Raw genomic sequence first — 13,312 nt, 5'->3', positions numbered from 1 at the left:
TCCAAAGTCTTATGGCAGTGAGCATGTGCGACCACCAGGCTATAGGAGCAGTGGTCGCACATGCTCAATACAGCTGCAGTCTCATCGGGAACTTCGAGCTCCCTTTTCATGGGATCAGTGGGGGCCTCAGCAGCCGGACCCTCCATCAATTATACATGTATCATCTATGCGGTGATTAGGTGATACGTGTTGTTAATGGGCCAACCCCTTTAAGGTGGTCATACAGTTAGTTAAACACTTAGCCGTCTGACTACTATGCCTTGTTATAACCTTCCGTAATACATATGTGTGCTCAGTCCGAAGAAGGGACTAACACTTCTGATTGGGCATGTTAAAGTACAACATGCCCAACCCTTCCTTATCCAACACTGGGAGAATCCGGACACCCCTACACACATTAGAAGAATATACTGTCCTTCCAAAACCTGTGGGTTCACCTGATGCACATAGGATCTGCCATTAATATCGGACCATTGGCCGTCTGACTCCCAACTGAGCGATTTGTCCCCTTTAATTGTTTTCCTGGATGAACTCCATACACCTTGTAGTGGCTGTGCCTGGTACTGCAGCCGACTAACAGGACTGAGCTGTAGTACCAGGCACAGCCACTACATATAGGGTGGCGCTTTATAAAGTCCCTATAATGTTTAGCCTTTTTCTTATACAGAGCACCAAATCCTCTGCACAGTAGAATGATGAAATCCTTGTAGGAAGGTTGTAAGTTCCATTAACAACTGATCACCTTAAATAAGGAGATAGCACTGGTAACCCAAACTGGCCCCCTGATCGACCCTTCTGGTTGGGTTTCCTTTTGGATGGCCGTTATGCAGGGCTGGACTGGCCATCGGGCATTTCTGGCAAATGCCAGAAGGGTAGGTGGCAGTCGTGGGCCGCTCGCCCACGACTGCCACCTACCTACCTGCCAGCGCCGACTCACCCCCCCCATCAGCGCCACCGCATTTAACTATACCGGCGTCTATGATGCCGGTACAGTTGAATGCAATGATGGAGGAGAGAGCGTCTGCTGTCGCTCCCTCTCCCATCATTCCCCACTGCCTCTGACACTGCGGGTGCGCGATGACATCATATCATCACGCACCTGCTGTGTGTCGGGCGGGCAGACTGCAGCTGCTGAGACTGGAGCCGGGAGCAGCGCGGGGCACGAGGAGAGGTGAGGAGAGTGTTGTTTTTAAAAATATATCAATGAGTGATAACTGGATTGTGGGGCAATTGGGGGGGGGACTGTATTAAATTCTATGGGGGGCTGTGCTGCATTACATTCTATGGGGGCTGTGCTGCATTACATTCTATGGGGGCTGTGCTGCATTACATTCTATGGGGGCTGTGCTGCATTACATTCTATGGGGGGCTGTATTACATTCTATGTGGTGCTGTATTATAATCTATGGAGGGGCTACGTTATATTCTATGGGGGGCTGCATTATGTTCTATGAGGGGGCTACCATATATTATATATGCAGGGGCTGCATTATTCTATATGAGGGGGCTGCATTATATTCTCTTGGGGGTTTCATTATACTCAGGGGTTACAATATATTCTGTGGGGTGGCTGCATTATACTGTATCGAGGACTATGGGGAATACATTATACTATATGAAGAATTATGGGGTGCATTATACTATGGGAAGTGAATTGTACTACATGGATGACAATGGCAGGGCATTATACTATATGGAGCACTATGAGGAATGTATTATACTATTTGGAGGACTGAGGAGTGTATTATACTATATGGAGGACTGTGGCAGTACATTATACTATATGGAGGACTGAGGAGTGTATTATACTATATGGAGGAATTGCAGTGTATTTTAATATATGGAGGACTATGAGTAGTGTATTATACTATATGGAAGACTATGGGGAGTGTATTATACTATATGGAGGAGTGAGGAGTGTATTATACTATATGGAGGACTATGTGGAGTGTATAATACTATATGGAGGACTGAGGAGTGTATTATACTATATGGAGGACTGAGGAGTGTATTATACTATATGGAGGAGTGTATTCTACTATATGGAAGACTGAAGAGTGTATTATACTATATGGAGGACTGTGGCAGTACTTTATACTATATGGCGGACTGATGAGTGTATTATACTATATGGAGGAATTGCAGTGTATTTTAATATATGGAGGACTATGGGGAGTGTATTATACTATATGGAGGACTATGGGGAGTGTATTATACTATATGGAGGACTATGTGGAGTGTATAATACTATATGGAGGACTAAGGAGTGTATTATACTATATGGAGGACTGAGGAGTGTATTATACTATATGGAGGAGTGTATTCTACTATATGGAGGACTGAGGAGTGTATTATACTATATGGAGGAATTGCAGTGTATTTTATATATGGAGGACTATGAGGAGTGTATTATACTATATGGAGGACTATGGGGAGTGTATTATACTATATGGAGGACTATGTGGAGTGTATAATACTATATGGAGGACTGAGGAGTGTATTATACTATATGGAGGACTGAGGAGTGTATTATACTATATGGAGGAGTGTATTCTACTATATGGAGGACTGAGGAGTGTATTATACTATATGGAGGACTGAGGAGTGTATTATACTATATGGAGGAGTGTATTCTACTATATGGAGGACTGAGGAGTGTATTATACTATATGGAGGAATTGCAGTGTACTTTAATATATGGAGGACTATGAGGAGTGTATTATACTATATGGAGGACTGAGGAGTGTATTATACTATATGGAGGACTATGTGGAGTGTATTATACTATATGGAGGACTGAGGAGTGTATTACGGTATACTATATGGAGGACTGAGGAGTGTATTATACTATATGGAGGAATGTAAGCACAAAATCTCACAAATCATTATAAAATGTTTCATTTATTTAGTAAATATGAAAGAACAAATATATCAAAGAACGTAATACAATACATACAGGAGACATCCCAGGAACAAACTAGTGGTATAACAGAGAGTACATGGGAACAGAAGTAAAATTCTTCATAGTAAAAGCCCAGTTTATGGGATTCACTCTAAATCATGGGTAAGCCTTTATGATTACTTTGGTGCATCTTGGGACTGGCGACATGTTCATCTATGCAACTGTGTTATGGATTTAATGACAAGCTGTGTCTCTTTCACCTTGTGCATTGGCACATAAACTGGGCTTTTACTATGAAGAATGTTACTTCTGTTCCCATGTACTCTCTGTTATACCACTAGTTTGTTCCTCGGATGTCTCCTGTATGTATTGTATTACGTTCTTTGATATATTTGTTCTTTCATATTTACTAAATAAGTGAAACATTTTATAATGATTTGTGAGATTTTGTGCTTACTCCATGTTTTTGGTTTGGATTTATCAGGGAGTATTCTCACACAAAAAAAAATCTTGTCTTGATGTTTTTGATGGAAGAGTGATATCACTTTACTCTTTGCCACAGTGTAACTTTGTGCTTTATGACTCGTTAAATATATGGAGGAGTGTGTTCTACTATATGGAGGACCAGGGGTGGATTAAGCGTAGCCAGGGCCCCGGGCTGTTCAGACACTGTGGGCCCCCCTGGTCATGTGAGGTGGGTCATGTGAAGGGGGTCATGTGACGGGGGTCTTGTGACGGGGGTCATGATATACCTGAACCAGGTTATTCCAGAAAAATGGCCGGGCCCTACTCTACTGTAACCTATTAAATATTAGTTAAAATATGCAATACAATGTAGGTATATTTTGATTTATTTTTCAATTTTTAAAATGACCAATATCACATGCAAGGAACAAATACCACCGCCCCATGACCAGACCACAAATTACAACCACAGTGATCGAATAATATTACATACAAGGAACAAATACTACCACACCATGACCACACCACAAATTACAACCACACAGTGATCGAATAATATCACATACAAGGAACAAATACCACCACACCATGGCCACACCACAAATTACAACCACAGTGATCGAATAATATCACATACAAGGAACAAATACCACCACACCATGACCACACCACAAATTACAACCAGAGTGATCGAATAATATCACATACAAGGAACAAATACCACCGCACCATGTCAAGATCACATATTACCACCACTTGGTGACCAAATAGCACATACAAGGGACAAATACCACAACACCATTTCCAGACCACATATTACCACCACATAGTGACTGAATACTACAATCAGGTACGGACTGGGACTTAAATTCAGCCCTGGCATTTGCAATCACACAGGCCAATGTTGTCCCATTTCCAAGCAACAGATGGGGATATGTTATTAACATTATCGTGGATGGAGGAAAGCAAGATTTACAAGACCAATATTTCTAATGATACCTGTGGCCTGCTGGGGTAAGTGACGGAGTCAGTGACATTGTACTCTGTCACAACTGTTAACAGTATGGGAGTCTTGAGAACACTGATTCTGCTAACAACATAGCAGACAAGGCAGCCCATGACCAGACAGGCCCTTCTGGCATTTGCCAGAATTGCCCAATGGCCAGTCCGGCCCTGACTACAATACTGATCAGTAATAAAAAAGAAAAACCACAATACTATCACCATAAGTGCCAGTATTCACAGGAGATCTGTACTTAGTATGCAGTGTCTGTGTAGAGGTAATACAGAGATCATTGGTGGTATTATACACAGGAGCTCTGTATATAATGTATAGGTAATACAGTGATCACTGGTGACATTGTACACAGGACCTCTGTATATAGTATACAGTGTATAGTGTCAGTGTATAGGTAACACTGACTCACCAGTGATGTCTCTAGGTAAAGTCCTTCATCTTTCATCCAGCACAGACCACCATCATTTCTTCCAGCCAGGACTCGTTTCTGCAGGAAATAACACAGTTATCTCGAGCTCCGCTTGCAGAACACATTACTTAATTTTCCACAACTTCTACATTACACCACATGAAGAAAAAAAGGCGACATAGTGTCACTCTACACAGTAACAGGACCGCCCCCCTCCCCCATTTAAAACAGTATACTTAAAAAATAAAATAAATACATCACTGCAGTAATAATATCCCTTAATTAGCCCCTATGGTAATAATATTCCCCATCCTGGCCCCGTGTATCTCATTCCTGGCTCCAGCCACATGTTCTCGCATCCTGCACTCATGAGTATCCATTCTACCCCATATGATCTCCCCATCCTGCCCCATCAGTCTCCATCGTATCCATCCTGCCCCATGATCCAATCCTGCCCCATGTCTTTCATTCTGCCCCGTGTCTCCAATCATGCCCCGTATCTACATTCTGCCCATCATGCCTCCAGTCCTGCCCCCAGTGTGTCCAGCAATCTGCCCCAGTGTCCAGCATATTACCCCCAGTGTGTCCAGCATATTGCCCCAGTGTCCAGCAATCTGCCCCAGTGTGTCCAGCATTGTGCCCCAGTATGTCCAGCATTGCCCCCACACAGTGTGTCCAGCAATCTTCCCCAGTATGTCCAGCATATTGCCCCAGTGTGTCCAGCAATCTGCCCCAGAGTGTCCAGCATTGCCCCCAGACAGTGTGTCCAGCAATCTGCCCCAGTATGTCCAGCATATTGCCCCAGTATGTCCAGCATTGCCCCCACACAGTGTGTCCAGCAATCTGCCCCAGTGTGTCCAGCAATCTTCCCCAGTGTGTCCAGCAATCTGCCCCAGCGTGTCCAGCATTGCCCCAGTGTGTCCAGCAATCATCTGCCCCAGTGTATCCTCCAGCATTGCCCCCAGTGTGTCCTGCAATCTGCCCCAGTGTGTCCAGCAATCTGCCCCAGTGTCTCCAGCATTGCCCCAGTGTGTCCAGCAATCATCTGCCCCAGTCAGTCCAGCATTGCCCCAGTGTGCCCAGCAATCTGCCCCAGTGTGTCCAGCATTGCCCCCAGACAGTGTGTCCAGCAATCTGCCCCAGTATGTCCAGCATTGCCCCCAGTGTGTCCAATTGTCTAGCAATCTGCCCCAGTGTATCCAGCATTGCCCCAGTGTGTCCAGCAATCTGCCCCAGTGTGTCCAGCAATCTGTCCCAGTGTGTCCAGCAATCTGCCCCAGTGTGTCCAGCATTGCCCCAGTGTCTCCAGCAATCATCAGCCCCAGTGTCCTCCAGCATTGCCCCCAGTGTGTCCAGCAATCTGCCCCAGTGTCTCCAGCATTGCCCCAGTGTGTCCAGCAATCAGCTGCCCCAGTGTGTTCTCCAGCATATTACCCCCAGTCAGACAGTGTCACTGTCCAGCATTCTGGCCCGCCCGGATTGCCGTTAGCAAAAACAAAACAAAAAAAAAAAACCCGAGTTCTCCTCACCTGACCAGCGCTCCAGGCGGCGAGCTCCCTCCAGCAGCGCGCACTCACCAGCGACTGACAATGATGTGACGTGTGCGCTGCGCCTGCGGTCGACTTCAGCTGCCAGCCTCCAATTGGCTGGCGGCTGTTGTTAACTATTGACGTGCGGGCATCGAGTGATTGGATTGTTTATGTGGGAACAGAAATCCTTGTTCTCAGCAGCACATCGCCGGTGTAAACTGTAGATGTGCTGCTGATAACATGATACTGTATGGGGACAGATTGATCTAATTGTAATTGTTCTGTTCCCTTCATTCTTTCTCAGTTGGTGTAAAGAGGCCGGGAAACAAGTGAACGGCTTCACTATTGTCGATCACACTCGTTTAGCGGCCTGAGATCAGCGCATGTAAATACAGCAGAAATGCTTTGCATGGAGACCAGGCAAGGATGATGACAGTTGTAGTTAGCACCTGACGCCTGGGAATAGCGCTAACGCTACTGCTTTTCCCAGCCCCAGAGCATTTAATTCTGGTATGTGTAATGATTTTTAGGGTTGATGTCAGCTGCGTAATGTCAGCTGCCATCAATCCCTGGTGTAAGTAATGGAGAGGTGTCTATCAGACACCCCCACTACTAGCCCAGACCTGGCGAGACCCAGCGACTCTGAAGAGCGGTGACGGTAGTAACAATACCGCTCTTCACAGTCGCCGAGCTCAGCGCAAGACCCGAAATATCTGTAGAAAGTGACGTTACTGATGTCACCGCTCTTCAGAGTCACCGGGTCTCGCGCTGCGCAGCGGAACCAAAAGTGGCTGTAGGCAAAGTGTATGGAGCATCAGAATGAGGTTCCGCAATCCCTTCATTATCTACGAGATCCAGTTATGGAGGTAAAGTAGCGTTTTTTCTTGGTACTGCAACTAAAAGCCATAAATAGGACTGAGCTGTAATGCTGGATACAGCTGTGATTATATGTTATATAGTCGTGTTACACTCCCCTCACTTCTTGTAACCTACAAGTGTACAAAGATATCATACAGTCACCATGTGACAAGTGGGCGTGTGTAACTACAAATGCCAGGGATGAATTGTAGTCCCAGTCCGGCCCTGCCGTTATGTAACAGTCCGGTAAACAATCATTAGCTGCAATAAGGGAACAGCCGCCGGGCGCTCGGGTCACATCCTTGGGAATTTGCATTTCCCTAAGTTGGATCCAAATATTATTCTGGGGCGCGGAGGACAAGGTGGTGGCGCTGCGACCGGCATTACTAGTTTGTGCAGCTATAAAATCACTTGCCAGATTATTAAACTGTGTTGATATTGAAATAATCATATATCCACCGTTGCCTTTATTTAAAGGGGTAGTCCCATCTCCAAGATCCTATCCCAATAAGGAGTAGGAGTAGTAACAATACTATTAGCATAATGTAGTGTAGTTTTTCTGATTCGCTATGTCGCTTACCTCATGTGCAGGTCATTGCAGTAGCTTAGGTATCCATGGTTACGACCACTAACAGCTAACTGTCGCTATATGAGTGGTCGTCACCATGGATTCCTCTACTGCAATGCCCTGCACATGCGGTAAGCGACATAGCTAATCAGAAGAACTATACTACATTTCTAATTGGAGGTATTTGCTAATATTATTATTATTATTATTATTAAATCTATTACATATTGGGATGGGATCTAGGGAATGAGAATACCCGTATAAAGATGCAAACACAGCAAACGATATCTGAAGTGCCCTCATACTAGCACCCTTATAAAGTAGCCAGGGAGGGGGCCACAATACAGCACCAGCTTAGTGCCCCGTAACAGCCATCTTTATAATACCGCTAATTGCAGTGCCCCCTAAACAATTCCAGTGCCCCCATAACACAGCCAGCTGTAGTCCCCCTAACATTGCCAGCCCCAGACCTTTTCCAGAGACATTCCTGTGCTGGCGATAATACTGTGATGATGATGTCATCACCGGGTTATTATAGATTATATCAAGTCAGAGAAACACTGCCCTCTACTGGTCCGATTAGAAATAGCAAAGAAAAAAATTACATTGCGTTCCATATTATTATGGACATACTATTTTTCTCTGATTTTCCTAAACAGTTGATGCAGATGAGTCGGTATAATGTTCAAAGCATCGAACATTAGAGAATAAATCACATTTTACTGGAGAAACCTCCCAATGAGAACGGGAATTTTTCAAAACTAAAATACGGTAGTCAAAACACATCAAATTGTTCTGCACAGCAGAGTTTTCAAATATTTTATAGGTCGTTAAGAACTGAAAATGGTAATTTATTGAATTTGGAACAATAAGAGGTCACATTTACTGAGATCTTCGATGACAAACATCTTGATAGGCCAAGACGCCCTCTTTGATGTCACCTTAACAATTCTTGGTTCCGTTGAACTTGAGTTTTCGGAAAGTTTCTGCTTCAATTTCTTTGCAGGATATCAGAATCGCCCCCAGAGCTGCTGTTCTGATGTGATCGGTCTCCCACCCGCATAGATCTTTTGCTTGCAGATTCTCCAAAGGTTCTCGATAGGGTTGAGGTCAGGGGAAGATGGTGGCCACACCACGAGTTTATCTCCTTTTATGCCCATAGCAGCCAATGGCTGAGGTTTCTTCAGCCTGAGATGGGGCATTGTCAGCATGGAAATGATTTTGCTACAGGTGGCACGGTTCTTGTTTTTTTTCCTTTTCTTCTCTCTCTATACTTTTCTGAGGTCATTTTCACACCTTCAGGGACCCTAAAAGGGGCTACCAGCTCTCTCCCCATAACTCCGGACCAAAACATGACTCCTCCACCTCAATGCTGACGATGCAGTCTTGTTGGTCGTCATCCACCACCCATCCACTATTCCATCCATCTGGATCATCCAGGTTTGCATGACGATCATCAATAAAGAAGACTGTTTTTTTTTTTAAATTAGATTTCATGTATGTCTGGGCCACTGCAACGGTTTCTGCTTGCGGGCACTATTTAGGAGCGCCCAAACAAAAGGTTAATGCCAAACTGTAGCCTGTGGAGGATCCTACATCTTGTGGTTCACAGGACTCCAGAGGCATCAGATCAGCACCTTCAAATACCTGTTTGCGACTTTGTAGTGGTATTTCAGCCGAAACCTTCCTCATTATGCTTTTATCTGCACAAACCCATCTGTGCTCTGTATCAGCCACAAATCATAGTACGATGATCACGCTTTAGTTTCCATGAAAGACAATAGATAATGAAAAGAGCATGTGTATCTCCACTCCATCCAAGACGCTCTGCACACCTCGGTTCATGCATGAGATTTAGGGTCCAATTCTCGCAATCGGTTCCTAGAGGTCGAACCCCCAATGATAAGTAAGTTATTCTCTATCCTATGGATCAGGGACAACTTACGATTTTGTGCACCCTTTAACCCCTTACAGCCTCTTTCACACTTAGCAGCATTCCGTGTTTTGCAAAAAAATAGTCACTGAACCCCAAACATAAAACTTCCTATAGGTAACATCTGGCCAATTCCTTTTTTTTTTTGCTAGAAGATGCCAAAGAAAACCCCAGAAACAGTCCCATTTAATTTATTAAGTGTTTTGCCCATGTTTTCTGGTGGGAAAAAAAAATGCTCATTTTGGTGCGTGTCTGTTTTGTGAAATTGGAAATTTTACTAAATTATTTGCAACTATTTCGTACAACTCTCTGCTTTTTTTTTATTTTAGGACTCCCCAATCTCCGAGGTTTTGTCGTTCAGGGTCTAGAAATAAGTGAAAACACGTTTCATTCCTTCCGGATTGTAAAGAAAAAAAACTGGAAAAGAGTAGATTTGGTAAGTAATGATATAGAGCAGTGATGTCCAGCCCGTGGCTGCTGCATGCTGGGACTTGTAGTTTTCTAGTAGATGTAGAGCCACCAGCCCGGATCTGTCATGGCAGCCAGTTAACCCATACATGTCCCTTCTTTTCTGCCTAGTGGGAAGTGACGTATGACTGTTGGATCGTCACGCCTGGACAATATATATCTGTCACCCTGAGCACTCTGCCGAACTACGTCTTTCCTGTTAATAAAACCTATTATATTTCTAGCCCAGATGCAAGTAAGTTTCACGGATTTTTTTTGGAATTATATTTTTAAGTCTTAAAGGGAAGTGCAACATCGCGGTCAATCAGCAAGACCCACTGCGAATCAAAACCACAGTTTCCATTATGAGCAAAAAGATGCTGTCTAATCAAAAGCAGTATTTTTTAGTTAGTAAAATGGAGACCCCTCTCAGGACGCTCATCTTTTAGGCGGAGATCAGCTACAAAAAGGAGTCACGTCATGTCTATGCATTATTCCATCAGCTCAATTGATTTTAATAGGAAGTGTGCAGTACCTGACTTCACCTGCGGCGGTGCTGTAGGGAAATCAGTCACTTGTTGTAGGTTTCCTCTGACGATCACTTCTGATCACTGGGTGTTCTACCAGAGACATTCTCTGTCTTGGGACCCTTTTAACCAGAAATAATAGTCCAAAGTGGTAAATTCCTTATAAATATAATATATATGAGAATTATTTTAATCAGTATGGCCTCCAAAGAGTCTTACAAATCTAACTAGTAATTTGGTGATAAATCTCCTTGTCTTGAGATGTCTAAGAAACGTGAGACAACATGTGTCATACAGACGCCTTTAAGGGTGCAACATCCAGGTCCATCGAGGTTCCACTAAACTGAGCCTTATTCCCTATAGAGTTCTATGATGGAAGCCATATTGGTTATTATCACCCAACTCTTCTGTTGCCCCTATCAGGCTAGATTATCAGGCTCTATGGCTACTTAGCAGAGTCGCTTTTTAGGGAGTGACACCCGGGCCCATGAAGGTTCCACCCAACGGAACCTAGTACTCTATTCAGCTCTATGATGATGGCAGCCATATTGGTTATCACCAGCTCTCCTGGAGCCCTTAATGGTATATCGGCCTGATTATGCAGTGACATTAGAGGGCTGTGTCACTTTATCAGGGCCATTAATGACTTAGCAAAGTCACCTTTAAGGGTGCGACACCCCAGCCCATGGAGGTTTCCCTAAATTGAGTTTCGATCCCTATAGAGTTCTGTGATGATGGCAGCCATATTGGTTATCATCACCAGCTCTCCTGGAGACTTTAAAGGCAAATCGGCCTGCGTTACTTTACAAAGATTTATGGATTCTTAATCACTAATAATGTATATAATTATTGATTGTATCAAAGAAAGTAGGTAACAAATAGCTGAATAATCAATTCATACTAATCCAGCTACATGGTGTGGCCTGCTCCACCTCACCATCACTCCAACGCGCGTTTCGCTATGTTGCTTCATCAGGGAGTCTAAATTAATAAGTTATTAATACTTATTACCCAGCTTCTTTTACCCACACCCTGTGATATTAAAAATTCTGGATAAATTATTATAAGTGATTATTATCTATTTTTATCTAATCATGTTACCCTCTGGATTATGGACATCATTTTGGCTTGTTTAACCTTCCACTTATTTTTTTCTCTTGTCTCATTGTGTTTCATATATTTTTTTATTGTGTTTAATTAAGGCATTTTCTTGTTTTTGTTCTTTGTTGGCTTTTTTACATCTTTTAGATTCTTTTTTTTGTCTAAACCCTTATTAACTATATTTGTGGAATACTGAAGAATTTTTTTCTAAACAGACAGAGACTTATCATAGTCGACTTTTAAAGTGCGACGCCTGAGCCCATTGAGCTTCTACTAAATTTAGTCTAGATTCCTCTAGCGTTCTATGGTGATGGCAGCCAGGTTGGTTGTCACTTAGATTTCCAGAAACAGGTTGAGCTAAGAAACATAATTTTTAATTAGATGACAACTCCACGATTTACATTTACTGTCATTTTTGGTGAAGTGATTTGGGCCGTATATTTTTTTGCAGAATAACACAATTTTTCTCTGTCCTGTAAAAGAACCAGATTTTCATTATCGGCACATAGCGGAGGAGAAGAAGTTTGAGATCTCTATCCCCAAAGGCCCAGATGTGATCGTGCGGCTGTGTTACGACCTCCTTCTTTGTGAGGATCTGGAAACCAGTAGCAAGCGGCTGGTAAGAAAACTGTCACGACTCGTAACCTCTTGCTGTGTGGTCGGTTCCCCTTTCTGCTGAACCACAGCCTGTTTGGTCTCTGTCCAACTGCTGATGATTATTTTGTCTTTTCTTTCCTTTCTTTGGTTTTGCTTTTATTCGGGTGTCTCCCTGTTCCCCATTTTGTTCTGTCCTATCACATCTTGAGATCCAGCCCCTCAGCCAAGGATGAGCTGCCTAGCTAATCTCTGTTGCTTTTCCTGTGGTTTGTTTGTGGATATTCCTCCCTAGCACCCTTTCCTTTCTTATATGTTTTAGGTCTCGGAGGTTTCCACATTTTCCGTTTGTTTTTTGGTTCTTCTTATGCTCCTTCGTCTTTCCCGTATGACTGTGTGAACACGTTCTTAGGCTTGTGCCTCATCCTCTGATTTACGTGTATTTTGATTATATAATTATACTTGTTTTTGTGCTACACATTATCTATAGAGAGGGTGCAATTAAAGGGGGTATCTGTCTTTATAAAAAAAAACAAAAAATGTACCTAAGCACTAACAGGCAGGTAATTGCAACTTACCTGCCTATTGTGCACAGTTCCTGCACCTCACACACCTTAGTAATGTTTTCTGTAACATCAGGTCTTCGCATCTATGCTAGATCTCCGTTTACAGTCTTGCTGACTGATATCTGGAAACCATCAGCAAGTGTTTTTGATGCAACTTTTTCTGTATTAAGAGCCGTATATTTTTCCCCCTTCCGTAGATCTCTTCCTCCCAGAACTCCTCCCTGTCATATGAAAATTTACTGCCTTGTTTATGTATTGAGGTAAGTCTCGTTAATTATTAATCCAAATTTATTTTTTTCTTCTCCTTCTTCCAAGAGCCATAACTTTTTCTTTTTTTCATGTTCAAGTACAAGGGCTTTTTTTTTTTGCGGGACAAGTTCTAGTTTTGAACATCG

General features: G+C 43.2%; 1 protein-coding gene across 1 annotated transcript in view; it reads left to right on the top strand.

Moving 5' to 3' along the window:
* IL17RE (interleukin 17 receptor E) overlaps positions 1 to 13,312 on the top strand; it is a 49,693-nt gene that overhangs the window by 23,901 nt on the left and 12,480 nt on the right. The window contains exons 4-7 of the mRNA XM_069736404.1: positions 10,012 to 10,118; positions 10,262 to 10,385; positions 12,240 to 12,376; positions 13,115 to 13,177. Of these exons, the coding sequence (XP_069592505.1) occupies positions 10,012 to 10,118; positions 10,262 to 10,385; positions 12,240 to 12,376; positions 13,115 to 13,177 (431 nt within the window). The remainder of the gene's footprint in view (positions 1 to 10,011; positions 10,119 to 10,261; positions 10,386 to 12,239; positions 12,377 to 13,114; positions 13,178 to 13,312) is intronic.

This window comes from Ranitomeya imitator, chromosome 8 (assembly GCF_032444005.1).
Source record: "Ranitomeya imitator isolate aRanImi1 chromosome 8, aRanImi1.pri, whole genome shotgun sequence".
Classification (NCBI taxonomy): domain Eukaryota; kingdom Metazoa; phylum Chordata; class Amphibia; order Anura; family Dendrobatidae; genus Ranitomeya; species Ranitomeya imitator.
Note: the sequence above shows the minus strand (reverse complement) of the source record. Positions and strands in the feature narration are given on the sequence as shown.